Raw genomic sequence first — 12682 nt, forward strand, 5'->3', positions numbered from 1 at the left:
CTCCCCACCAATTCGGCTTCCTTCGAGGCCATTTTTTTTCTTGTGATTGGTCAATATCCATTCTGTGATGTTGACATCAACTTTGTTGATTTTATGAAATGTTAAAAAATGTTTTGGATTTTATCATTTATTGATGTAGATCGTTGACTATTTCAATTTATAGTTCCTGAATTCCTGCATTTCTGTCACGATCCTGCCAGTTGCCTTCTGACTACCCTCACCTGCACTCACTCCTTCAGCCCCAGCTGCCACTCGTGTCCTAATTATCCCTCTCCCTTTTTAAGTGCTTCCTCTCCGGTCACTCTTGGTCAGTCCGTCAGCAAAATTCAGCACATGCCAGGCAAGCACTTTAGATTTTGGCTTCCAGTTTGATTCCCACCCGTTCCTGCATCCCGTGACTTGCCTGCCCACTTCGTCTTCCTGCCTGATTCCTTTCCCTGATTCCTGCTATCGGTCCTCTGCCCCTAGCTTCCAATTGCGGTTCCCTGGCTTGCTTCCAATTGCCGACCACACTTCATTCCGATCCACGACCACGTTTCTTTCTCCTGTCCTAGCTACCCGACCTGTTCTGATTCATGACCACGCTCCGTTTTCCTGACTCGGCTACCCGACTGTTTCTGAGCCACGATCACACGCTGCTCTCCAGCCCTGGCTGTTCGCCTCGCCACCTGTCACCGGCCGCGGGGGCTTACTGTTCCACCTGCCCATTGAGCACCAGATCGCTGTTTTTTTGCTTTTCCTTAATAAAGTGTTGTGTGAAACGTTACGCGTTTGGGTCCACTGTTATTTCAGATTGACAATTTCATGGAAGGGAAGTGTAGTGTTTTGATGGATAACTTCCACTGCTGTTCCATTCGGATGTATAAATTGAGAACTTGTGAATTCATGGGTGAAAAAGTTGAAATATCAAGAGTACATTGTAAATTTTGAATAAAGTCCTGTTTGCTTCTATTATATAATATATAATATGAATAATGCTGGAATAAAAAGGACAAATTTCTCCTCAAGGGCATCATAAATGTTTTCAGATGTCACTGCGGTGTTTCGTATTTAGAGTGCATGCGCTGTAGAAAAAAGGCAAGCTTGCCTTTTTCCTCAGTGCAGCCCCACACAAAAAAATAAGTCACAGTTTTTAAAGCCAAGTGTTTAAAATTTAGCAAGAAAGAAGCAGCTTCAAATCCATGATTTATGGTGGTTTACAGTGGTCGAACATATATCCAGAATGTGTCACAAGTATTGTTATGCAGCTTTTCCTAGGGCTGCAATTAAGGATTATTTTAATAATCGATGAATCGGTCGATTGTTTTTTTTGATCAATCGATGAATCTGAATTTTTGGGCAGACAAAAATATAGTGCACAAAATAACATGATATTCTGTGAAATAAAACAATAAGTGTTTGTCAAATAGCTTAACAATAAAAAATAAATACAAATGTATGCTATACAGCTGCAAATATGTAAAATACCTGTTTTAATACAAAATTAGACTCGAGGCACCCTCCGCTGGACCAAATTGCTACTACAAACATGTCTTTTCGATTCCACTCTCATTTGCATAGACTTACAATGCTGCGTGGCGCATAACTCGCGCAACACAAAAAATAAATAATGAAATTGGTCGTGAACGCTTATAAAAAAATCACTTAATCGATTTGTTGTTGCAGCCCTAATTTTCTCCTTTTTCAACTTAGTATGAAATGTTTTTTTACCCTGGCTGGTGATGCGGATGTGGTACGGTTTGGAGGGAGGCCCCTGGCTGCCACAGTTGAGGAGGCACACCACGACTGTGTAGTCCTTTTGATACTCCATGTTGCAGAATGTTTTGGAGAGAACATTTAACAGGGTGGTCTCCTCCAGGAGTTTCTCTCTGCGGGGCGGCGGCCCGAAGAGGCGCACTAAAAAGCCACTGGCTTTGTCGGCGTGAATGCCGCCGTTGCCGGGCAGTCGCCATCGCACAGTGACATTGCGACCCTCCACCAAGCTGAGGTCAATCTCAGGTTGAACTGTCGGCTCTGCAGCGACAGAGAACACAGGATGAAGTGAGGGGAGGCTCACCGCCTCCACCTTGTGCAATTCATCTCAAGTATAGGCTTTTTTTCCGAAGGGCGGTGGGTGGCAACCACCGGGACATGGACCGATACTGGGCCTTTGTCATTTAATTCCGGGCCTCAAAGGAAGAAGAGTTGCTCCTGTATTTTGCTTATACTGTATTTATTTTTTGTTCTTTCAAACATTAAGGTTTGGGAGATTTTGCGTTTCGTAATTCATAGTATTTGGGAAATTGTTCATAAGTTGATACATGAATTGAACAAAATTGTTCAACTTGAGATGCAACGGGAATCATGCTCGGTTCACACAACAAAGGAAAAGGCATTGCATTTTATCTCATCGTCACCATTTTTATCTTGGAGGCGCACGTGTTTGGTCAATCGTTGAACAATGTTGTTTTGGCTGAATTCATTCCCATAATGCTCCATTACAACGTTTTAAAATATGGCACTGTAATGGACGATCGTCGGAATGAGTTCAGCCAAAACACAAAGACTAAACACGTGCTCCTTTAAGATAAAAAAGGCAATACAACAGGCTTTTCTCATGTCGTTTAGATCCCTGGTGATCTAGTGATAACACAGTGGAGTTAGGATCATTTCATAGTGATGATCATTTTTGTTATTATTACTAATGTTATTTGTGGGCCAGCCCGCGAGAATAATACCAGACATCGGTCCATCTTACATAAAAGGTTGACGACCATTGCCTAAAGAGACGACTGGTCTTCTGACCTGTAACAGTGTAGGGACTATTGTGTTAAAAAGGAACGTATCCCTGGAATACAATTACTTTTCTCGGTAACAAGTACTCTAATGCGTTATTGATAAAAATTTGTAACATAACTGTCGTTATTACTTGGTTCATTACTACGTCACTCCGCGACCTTAAATATGCATATAATTAATTATCGCATCCTCTGAATATTGAGGACTCCTGTTTTACCAACATCACATACATCCCTTAATCCGGCAGATGCAATCACTGAAGGGTGTTGATATTTACGGACAAAATACAACAGAAAACAGTTATGGTTGCGTCGTCTCAAGCAGATAGAACGAGAGTACTAACTTTCTACTTATGTAGATATTCTCCCTACTGTGTATGCCTATAAAATGAAATACTGAAATCAGGGCGTCAGCCTATGTGGGCACATTTTGCACAGAATTTACCAAAAAGTGTGCGGAACTTAAGCCAATAGGATTACCCTCACAAGTAGTGTGTGGATGTTACTCTTAAACGTAGTATTTGCTTCTAAATTACACTTTTTATCCCCATAGATTCAAAATCATCAGTTGGAATAAAAATAGGAATAAAAAAATAGTACCTGGGTTTTAGACCAGGTTGGAATTTCTTATCTGTACTGTGGGGTATCTTCCCATTTCTCCGTGCAAGTTCAAAATCCTTTGATTTCTTCTCTCCTTATCTCGAAAGTTTATAAATTTATTGACCATTTGCACATGACGTCACATTGTCACGGTTGCCACAGCACCCAATTGGCCCTGCCCATGGACACCAGCTGAAACACATGACATTGGTGGAGGGTCGCAATGTTACTGTGTGATGGCGACTGCTCCCTGACTACTTAAACACTGAATGGAGACAGGACCCAGTAGCGTTCGTCTACTCGGTTTTATTGATAAGAGGGAGAGAAGGGCTTGCTTCCACGATCCGAGGATCGACGGACCAAGGAGAGCAGGAGATGCGGAAGTGACACTTCCGTGTCTAGCGAGGATAGAAGACAGGCGGGAATTACAAGTCGCTGGCCGGGACTGGAGAGCAAAGGAGGTGCCTGTGTTTTTTGCTCTCGTTTTGCCAAGCCCTGTGAATCTCCGTTTTTGCCTGTGTCTTGGCTCCTGTTTTGTTCTCGCCCCGATCTGTTTGATTTTTTTCCATTTCCTCGTTCCGTTCTATCCCCTTCCACGACCAACGATCCCCGGATCGAGTGTGCGCTCATTCCTCTTCTCCCCAATAAACTGTGAGTATCGCTACGCGATTGGGTTCTGCTTCCTCTTTCCTGTCCTGTTTATTGACACACATTGCCTTCCCTGGCAGGATGAGAGCCATGACGGACGGCAAGAGGCACCTTAGCGGACAGCACTTGAATGAGCATTTGAGTTGAAACAAATATCAATAATGACGACGGAAGTACAGTATATAACGACTTTTCACGTTGGTGATTTATTGCTGTGTGGGGGGCTGAGCGAACCAGCAAGATTCTAAGCCCGAGTTGACATTTCATTTTATCCCTTTTGATGAAGACAGAAGACTGAGATGTTTATCTGCAATCAAGCGGAGGGATTGTCAGCCCTCAAAGTATTCCAGGATTTGCAGCGAGCATTAATTAGCATTACTTATTGAGTAGTATAGGTTTTGTTGATGTTGTTGTTTATTGTTAACTGGCCATATCCACTGTTGACTACGGTTTACTGCCGTCAATCATGGTGTTGTCACGTGATTAGGTCACATGTGTACAAAGGGTCAATAAACGTATGATTAAATTAGTTACCTTTTAAACTGAGTACTATGTAAAACAATTCAGTTACTTTTAGAGGAAGGTGATAACTAGTAATTAGTTACTTCTTCAAGGTAACTGGAAACACTGGTCGTTTGTAATGAAACATTTGTTTGTAACGGTATGTGGACCTTACCGGGACAATCAGTCTCCATTATGGCCTCTGGCCCCGGGGCCCCTTCTCCTCCAGCGCCAGGGCGAGTCAGCTGGACCCTAACACGGTAGCGTGTTGATGGCTTCAGGTTCATCAGGGTGATGGGTTCTTTGTCGCTGTACACTGGTAGGACATACAATCAAAAACTGTCTCAAAGACATTTTATCTGCCGATGGCTAATAATTTGCAACACTGAATTAGAGATATCAAAACATAGGCTTTAATGACCTGTTATCCGTTTTCTGTTTGCCTCTATGGGTATTAAAAACAAAAAAAACTTCTCAAATTGGTACGACACTTCTAAAAAATACAAATGTATTCCTAATGAGCCCCAGAAACAGATTTTTTACCGATTATGGAGGACCAAGAATCTCCGTTGTCTACAGGCTTGTACAGGAGCGTAGTGGAGAGAATGGGCCCATCTCCTTTATGGCAGTCCATGGGCATCACAAGTAACTGCTTGCTTCTCTTTTCCAGTAGGATGGGAGCAGTGGTAGGCACTGGTGGTTCTGAGCAAGAATGAGATAAATCATTTGCTATCACTTCCTTCTCCTCTTCCTATGTTGATTAGTACAAATTATTCAGGCAGACCTTTAATAGTGAGATTGAATTTCCGTGAGTCCTGGCCTCCATTTGTTGAAACCCTGCACTCCCATAGTCCTCCTTGTTCAGCACGCAGTCGAGGAATCTCAAACATGGCTATACTTTTATTAGAGTCCATGACAGTGTGCGATGCCTTAGGGTGAAATACGTGAAAGTTACAGTCACTTTAAAGGTATTCCCAAACAGATTTTTTTTTCAATTAGGCACAGAACGTGTAGTGTTCCTCCCAGCATTTATGAGACTATGTTGCAATACATCCCATGCGCTGGGAAATTTGTGAAATTTTGTCTCAAAGGTGACCAATCTGGTTTGTTTCCTGAAGAGCTGTGACCTCATTGAGGGAACGCAACACTTTCAAAATGGCGAATCCCGTTTACACAACATAGCGAGCTCCAAAACAGACAGCTATTGTAGTTAACTGCAATTGCCATCAAAAGTTGCCGATGTTACAGTGTGCATTACTTGTGTGCCTTTTCTTCCTTTTAGTTAGGTGCTTGTGGCTTTTTGTTTGTGTTTTTCGCCAAGTGTGTCGCGGTTGGTGGAATTTTTTATGGCTGGCTCCCTGTTAGCGTCGAGGCTGCCCACCGTTTGTTGTTGTTGTCCAGCCTCATGTTTTTCTGCAGAGGCTGCGACCGCCTTTCGTTGATAGGTCCCGGTTAGCCAATGACCATTTTGTTCAAAAACCATTTACTACTTTCTCACATTCCAGAGTTGGGGAATACCTTTAAACGTGTGTCATCACATCACACAAACATCACGGGATGAAGACAACGAATATTTTGTACAACGCTCAACTAGTTTAATACGGCAATTTGATTAGGATTGTGCTCTATGAGTATGAGAATGCTAAATTTGGACGAATGGGTAGGCAAATCCTGGATTCGGCTCAATTTGAGTCTGAAGTAATATGCTGATATTTCGAAATATACTGTAACTCATGACAACAACAGCTTTACTTTGGGTTGACCTTTGAGCCACATTCTGCCTCAGTGCTTGGGGGAGTTTTTGGAAAAGAAAAGAAAAAAAAAATCTTCGGGTGTTAGAATGTCAAGATATGGAATTTTGTTGGGAATACATTATAAGGAATGGTAGCATTGACAAGATGAATTTGGTTTAGAAATGTTCTACTTTGTAGGGGATGACATGTCTTTCTACCTTGAGCACAGCGCTGTCCAACTTGCGTAGTTCAATACTGTTATGACTGGGTAGTGGATTGCCTGTAGCTGAACAATAGATCTTTGGGCTGGAATTGAGATTCCACTCCAAATGACTGTCCAAGTCCAAAATCTCTGGAGCTCGATCTGGTGGGAGGGAAGACAGGTTGTTTGAAAAAAACAACAAGAACAAAAGCCAAGATGGTAAAAAAACCAACACATTTAATAAACAAGTTAAATTACATTTATATGTATATCTCTTAATCACGAAACCAAAGAGAATTTGCAAAGGGCACCCAGTGAAATATGCATTTCTAAAATAACAACTTACACTGAATGTAATCGTTTTTATTGTCATTGATATTAGCGTTGTGAAAACTTGTATGCAACGGAATTAGACATGGCACTCAAGTGTTAACATGTCATAAAACACTTTAAAGAGAAAGGGGAAAAGAGACTGTTAGGATAGATGAGAAAAAATATTTACAACGTAGTGCTAAGAGACTGGCCTAAGTTTTAATAATAACAATAGTGCATCATAACAAAAGTTAAAAAATTTTACAACAGAAACTGTTTTTTTGATTTATGAATTCTAACAACAAAAATAAACATTGACTACATTGTTCTCACTAGTGTTGAGTGGTGGACCCCGCTGCCTGGAATACGAACATTTTGTCCTTTGCTTTAGACAAGACGTTGTTAACTGCTTGACTCATGTACCTGGAATAATAATACCCTCTGGTGGACAGAACTACAAGATCAGGGGTCGGCAACCCAAAATGTTGAGAGAGCGATATTGGACAAGAAATTATAAAAGACAAATTTGTCTGGAACCGCAAAAAAATTAAAAACACGTGTTGTGTGTATAGATATTAGCCTGACTAAGTTTAATGCAGCACACAATGTGGAGAATGTCATTACAATATTAATAGATAACAGTGTGTTTCATTTATTTGATACAATTTTTAAAAAATGCAATAAAGAAATTGTCAAGTCGTGTGTTTTTGCTCGCCCTTAACCACAAGAAGTCTCAATGGCCTATATGGATCACAGACTATTACAGACTACCGACTATACCGACACCATCCTCCTGATCTAAAACCTACATGAGGGTAAGGAAAAACTCAAAACCTCAGCAAGAGGAAAATGAACAAACAAATACAATTTTTGATGTCATTTTCATTTGGAGGATTTAAAAAAACAACAAAATAGACCTCAATAAAACCTAGCATGCATTCAAAAAAATAAGACAGCAGCCTGTTGAAAAGGTAAAGTAAACACAATCTCATTAATGCAGTTTAAGTTTGATTTCGGTGCAAGTGTCAAACAAGTCGGTGCATGGGTAAAACCCAGAAACTTCTGTTGATTCTAAAACAGCTATCCTCAGGCCTGAGCAACAAATCATACAAAATACAAAAATCAGAAATCACTTACAAAAAATAGTGCTTACGACAGCATTGTGCTCTTACCCGTTTATGGTGACTCCTGTCCAGTTTAATTGTGACGCTGTCACTTTAAAAGAAGCAGAGCTTACACTCAGCACAAACAGGAAAGACGGAAGAGAGGATACAAGCGAAAGAGCTTATATCCCTCCCGTCTCATAGTTACATAGTAACATCCAGAGTTGAAATGCAATATTTATTGGACACATTTTTATAGTATTGGAAAACATAATTTGCTTTAAAAAAGAAAGCATATTAAAAGAGAAATACATTTCCCTCCTCCTTTTTTTTACAATTTGTAAACATTTTTGGAAAAGAGCCTGGTTCAAGATGCACATTGGGCCTTCAGGAAATTGAAATTGTCAAATTGTTTGGATGGAATCAAAAGATTGATGTTTGATATTGTGTCATGATTTTAGGCCGGCATCACCGTGAGTCATCTACTCGTTTTTTTTTCCTAGCTGTATTTTTTAGGCGACCCTCTTTGGCTTCTGGATTGTAAATTTATTTGGAATTGATAGTAATCCGTACGGTGCGTTTTCAAAGAAGAATTAAGCTGGCGAGAATGAAGCGTCAAGGCCCAACTCCAGAATGTATCCAGATACGGGTGGTCACAGGTCTGACCAAAGGTCGCTTATAAACAGGACAAACCCCCACTGCACCATTTTTGGAGGATATTTTTTCAGGACATACAGTCGGCGGCCCGAAGAACAAAGGACCACAAGAATGGCCAGCTTAATGTCCGCCGCCAGCAACTCATCCTTGCTCACCCCAAGCGAGCCATCATCAACTGCCGAGCTCCCCACATTAATCTGCTGAGCGCAGGACAAAACTGTTCGCCTTGGAAACAAAAAAACTCCATGAAGCCTGAATCAATCAACGGCCTCTCGGAAACGTGTTCAGCACCTCGCCCACCAAGGCGCCTCAGCGACAAAGAGAAAAACAAACTTTTCCTCCCGCGTGGACTGTGGCGCGACTTTGAATTCTGATTACTTTATTGTCCGGCAGACTCCTCTTATTAAGATACCGTACTCAGGAAGAAAACATCTTGCTGCTGGTTTGCAGTATTTTGTGACATTCTTACAAAATAACTTTGCCCGCACCTTGTTTTGAAATCATTATAGGACAAAATAAGCCGCAACACTCCGAGGGAGGGAGACAGCATTTTACGTGGTTTATTTATATATGGGTTATGGGACTGAGGTTCTGGCATTATTCTTATTTCATAGATTTGATCAAATCGTCAAATTTCATGCAGTGAAATAAATTGTGATGAAGAATTAGCTTTTGTCTGGAGGGCGTGTTTGGCGGTTTTGTTAAGTTTTGTCCTAAAATACATGGTGTTTAATAAAAAAGGATAAATATGTTTGCTTTTATGGTTCTTTGGTCACAAAAGTTCCTGACTCCTGGTTTAGTGTGTCACATCAAATCAATGTGTGTTCTTGACTGAATTGTAAATAAGTGGGTGTACAGACGCTGCCCTACCTACGACGATCGTTAGTGAGTTGAATTTGTTCGTAAGTTGCTTCAGTGCTATATTTTGTATGTTTAAGGTTTATATAAGTACGTTTAAGGCTTGTTTACGTAACCTGTATTGTTTTGTTCTAAAAAATAAACATTTTATAAAATAATATGCTCTATAAAGATAAAGATAAAGATGCGCTTCAAGAGTTAAGCGACTTCCTCCTGCGTGATAAAAAGCGTCCGAAAAAAGGTATCCAACCATTTTCACAACCGCATCAAGCTTTCTTATTCCACTTTCATTTCAAAAGAAACGGCTCGCCTCTTCTTTACACTTTACTCCAACCATATTGAATCGATGCAGATCCGTTATCCGTTATCTACACCGCCTATCCTCAGTAGGGTCGCGGGGGTGCTGGAGCCCATCTCAGCTGTCTTCGGGCAGTGGGCAGGGGACACCCTGAACTGGTTGCCAGCCAGTCGCAGGGCACACAGAGACAGACAACTCACTCGCTCATTTACACCTAAGGACAATTTGGACCGGCCAATTAATCTGACATGCATGTATTTGGAATGTGGGAGGAAACCGGAGTGCCCGGAGGAAACCCATGCAAGCACGGCAAGAACATGCAAACTTCACACAGGAGGTTCGATCTCATGACCTCAGAACTCTGCCGCACACGCACTAACCACTGCGCCGCCGTGCTGCCCATGGATGCAGATATTAAACAATAAAAATTTACTTTATACATAGTACGTTTACACATGAACTATGAAGAGTAAGCAGATTTCTTTTCTTGCAGGTGGATGCTGGGTGACCTCTCACAGCGCCACACGCCGGTAGCGACGGAAAAAAGCACTACAGTACTGTCTTGTACTCGGAAAAAGGTGCACACAATACAAAATCTAATTTACAGCTATGTCCGTTACAGCAATATTTTTCGACATCCCGAAAAATTGTTCCCGTATCTACTGCTTTTCGTAAATCGAATTGTCTTAAGTAGGGGAGCGTCCATACAATTAAGGAAGTGAGGGTCAGTGTGAGTAGCCCTTTGCTGGACAGAGGGTTTACCGACGGCTTGACGCTAGAAAGGAGCTACAAAGGAAGGGGTCATGTACACCAGAAAATGATTGATGCAGATGAAGCATTTCCGTCGTATCGTTTGGATTAGTCCGTTAATGCACATGTTGCTATAACGTTTTTGTCAAATTAGGAGAGCTCGCCATCAATCATCTAACTCAGTTGAAATGCATGTAATCTATTTTTTTATCCATAGTTAACAGACAATAAAAATAAATAGCAGAATAGTGACGTCTGCTGCCTATTTTTAATGTCCACGTCGCATGAATGCTTATTGACGGTTCACACAGCAGTCGCATTCTAAAAGACCGGATACGTATGGGATTTAGGACCACATATGAAGGTTGCCTGGGTCTGGTGTAAAGATATGTGACGTTCAACGTATTTTAAGAGATTGAAAACCGATCCGAGCCGCGCAAAAAATCTAATTTCTCTGCAGTATGAACGTCAGGAGAGTGAAGACTCATTGCATGAAGGCGAAATGCTGCCGTTTCAGTTGACCCTGGTCATTAATTGGGTCCTTACACTTTCTTACTTAAGTGTGGAGAAGATTCTTCGGTGATTTTGAAGACTCGATACAGTTTGAGCTTTTTATATTAGTTATTCGTAAAAAACAATTATATTGTATATAACATATATATACTGTATATATATATATATATATATATATATATATATATATATATATATATATATATATATATATATATATATATATATATATATATATATATATATGTAATGGGTATAATAATAATTTTGTTTTATTGAAATTCCTGCTGAAATATGCATATAGTTTTTGGTAAGTGTCCTGCAATGATGAGTCCAATAGTGCCACCTGCTGGTATGGGGTAGGGTTTGGTTTTGGCTTCTGACATGTGACAGGGAGGCGGGGTTTGTTGGCAGTCTACAGAGAGAGCTGCCAACGGTAAGACACATCTTTTCGTGCTCCACAAAAAAAGTTAATTTTAAACATTATAACCACAGCTGACAAATCTCTCAACATGCACAGTAATGTGATTGGTGTTGTCAAGCTGTTTGGATTTATTTTCGTTTTGTTTCTGTTGTACTAAAATGTTAATTCCCCTTATAGAGATCATAGAGATCAAAGCCAGTAGAGAAGCTAATGTGACTCATTTAATCTGCAGGTAAATTGTATCCGTTTTTATACTCATTAATGTTCTTATTTCTATTTTCTCATATAAATAAAAAGGATGATGTTGGTTAAAATTCAGACTAAAGAAAAATATGTTGAATTCATTGTAAATGTTAAAAAAACACCATACGATCTCTTGTTAAAAGTATCTTGTTAAAATGGATGTAAAAATGTATTGTGATATTCTAAAATGTATTTTATGTAAATTGAAAAGAAAGCTCTTTGATATGCTTTGGGCACTCTACAGAGAGAGCTGCCCACGACATCAAAGAGATCAAAGCCAGCAGAGAAGCTAAAGTTGTGACTCATTTAATCTGCAGAAACTGTAATAAAAACCTCATCATCCAGTCCAGCGTGAATGTGGATCTTTGGTGGGACAAGTACACCGTGGTTACATATATATATGTATATATATATATATATATATATATATATATATATATATATATATATATATATATATATATATATATATATATATATATATATATATATATATATGTAACGGGTGTAATAATAACTTTTTTTGTTTTAATGAAATTCCTGCTGAAATATGTTTATAGTTTTTGGTAAATGTCCTGCAATGATGAGTCCAACAGTGCCATCTGCTGGTATGGGGTGGGGTTTGGTTTTGGCTTCTGACATGTGACTGGGCGGCGGGGTTTGTTGGCAGTATATATATATATATATATATATATATATATATATATATATATATATATATATATATATATATATATATATATATATATATATATATATATATATATATATATATATATATATATATATATATATATATATATATATATATATAAATTTTTGAAATTGGTCATATCATCTTAAAAAACTTCCAAACAAGACAGCCTTTGAGGCGTACATCCAACTTACCAGATTTTTCACAGTTTTGTCCCCGCCATCCTGTGGGACACTGACACCCACCAAAGCGATTGCACATGCCTCCATTCTGACATCTACAGCTCAGCCTGCAGTCTGGTCCATACATGTCGTTCTGACAGGCTATCAAGAAAAAGAATCGCAAAACAGATTAGTGAAAATAAGCATT

General features: G+C 39.7%; 1 protein-coding gene across 1 annotated transcript in view; it reads right to left on the bottom strand.

Annotated features, from left to right (window-relative positions):
• Positions 1-12682, bottom strand: part of tie1 (tyrosine kinase with immunoglobulin-like and EGF-like domains 1) — a 45886-nt gene that overhangs the window by 21707 nt on the left and 11497 nt on the right. The window contains exons 7-12 of the mRNA XM_088349207.1: positions 12508-12636; positions 6478-6623; positions 5311-5455; positions 5070-5228; positions 4702-4842; positions 1711-2013 (exon numbers count right to left, since the gene is read on the bottom strand). Coding sequence (XP_088205333.1) covers positions 1711-2013; positions 4702-4842; positions 5070-5228; positions 5311-5455; positions 6478-6623; positions 12508-12636 — 1023 coding nt within the window. The remainder of the gene's footprint in view (positions 1-1710; positions 2014-4701; positions 4843-5069; positions 5229-5310; positions 5456-6477; positions 6624-12507; positions 12637-12682) is intronic.

This window comes from Urocampus carinirostris, chromosome 12 (genome assembly GCF_059441175.1).
Source record: "Urocampus carinirostris isolate Australia breed hairy pipefish chromosome 12, RoL_Ucar_1.0, whole genome shotgun sequence".
Classification (NCBI taxonomy): Eukaryota; Metazoa; Chordata; class Actinopteri; order Syngnathiformes; family Syngnathidae; genus Urocampus; species Urocampus carinirostris.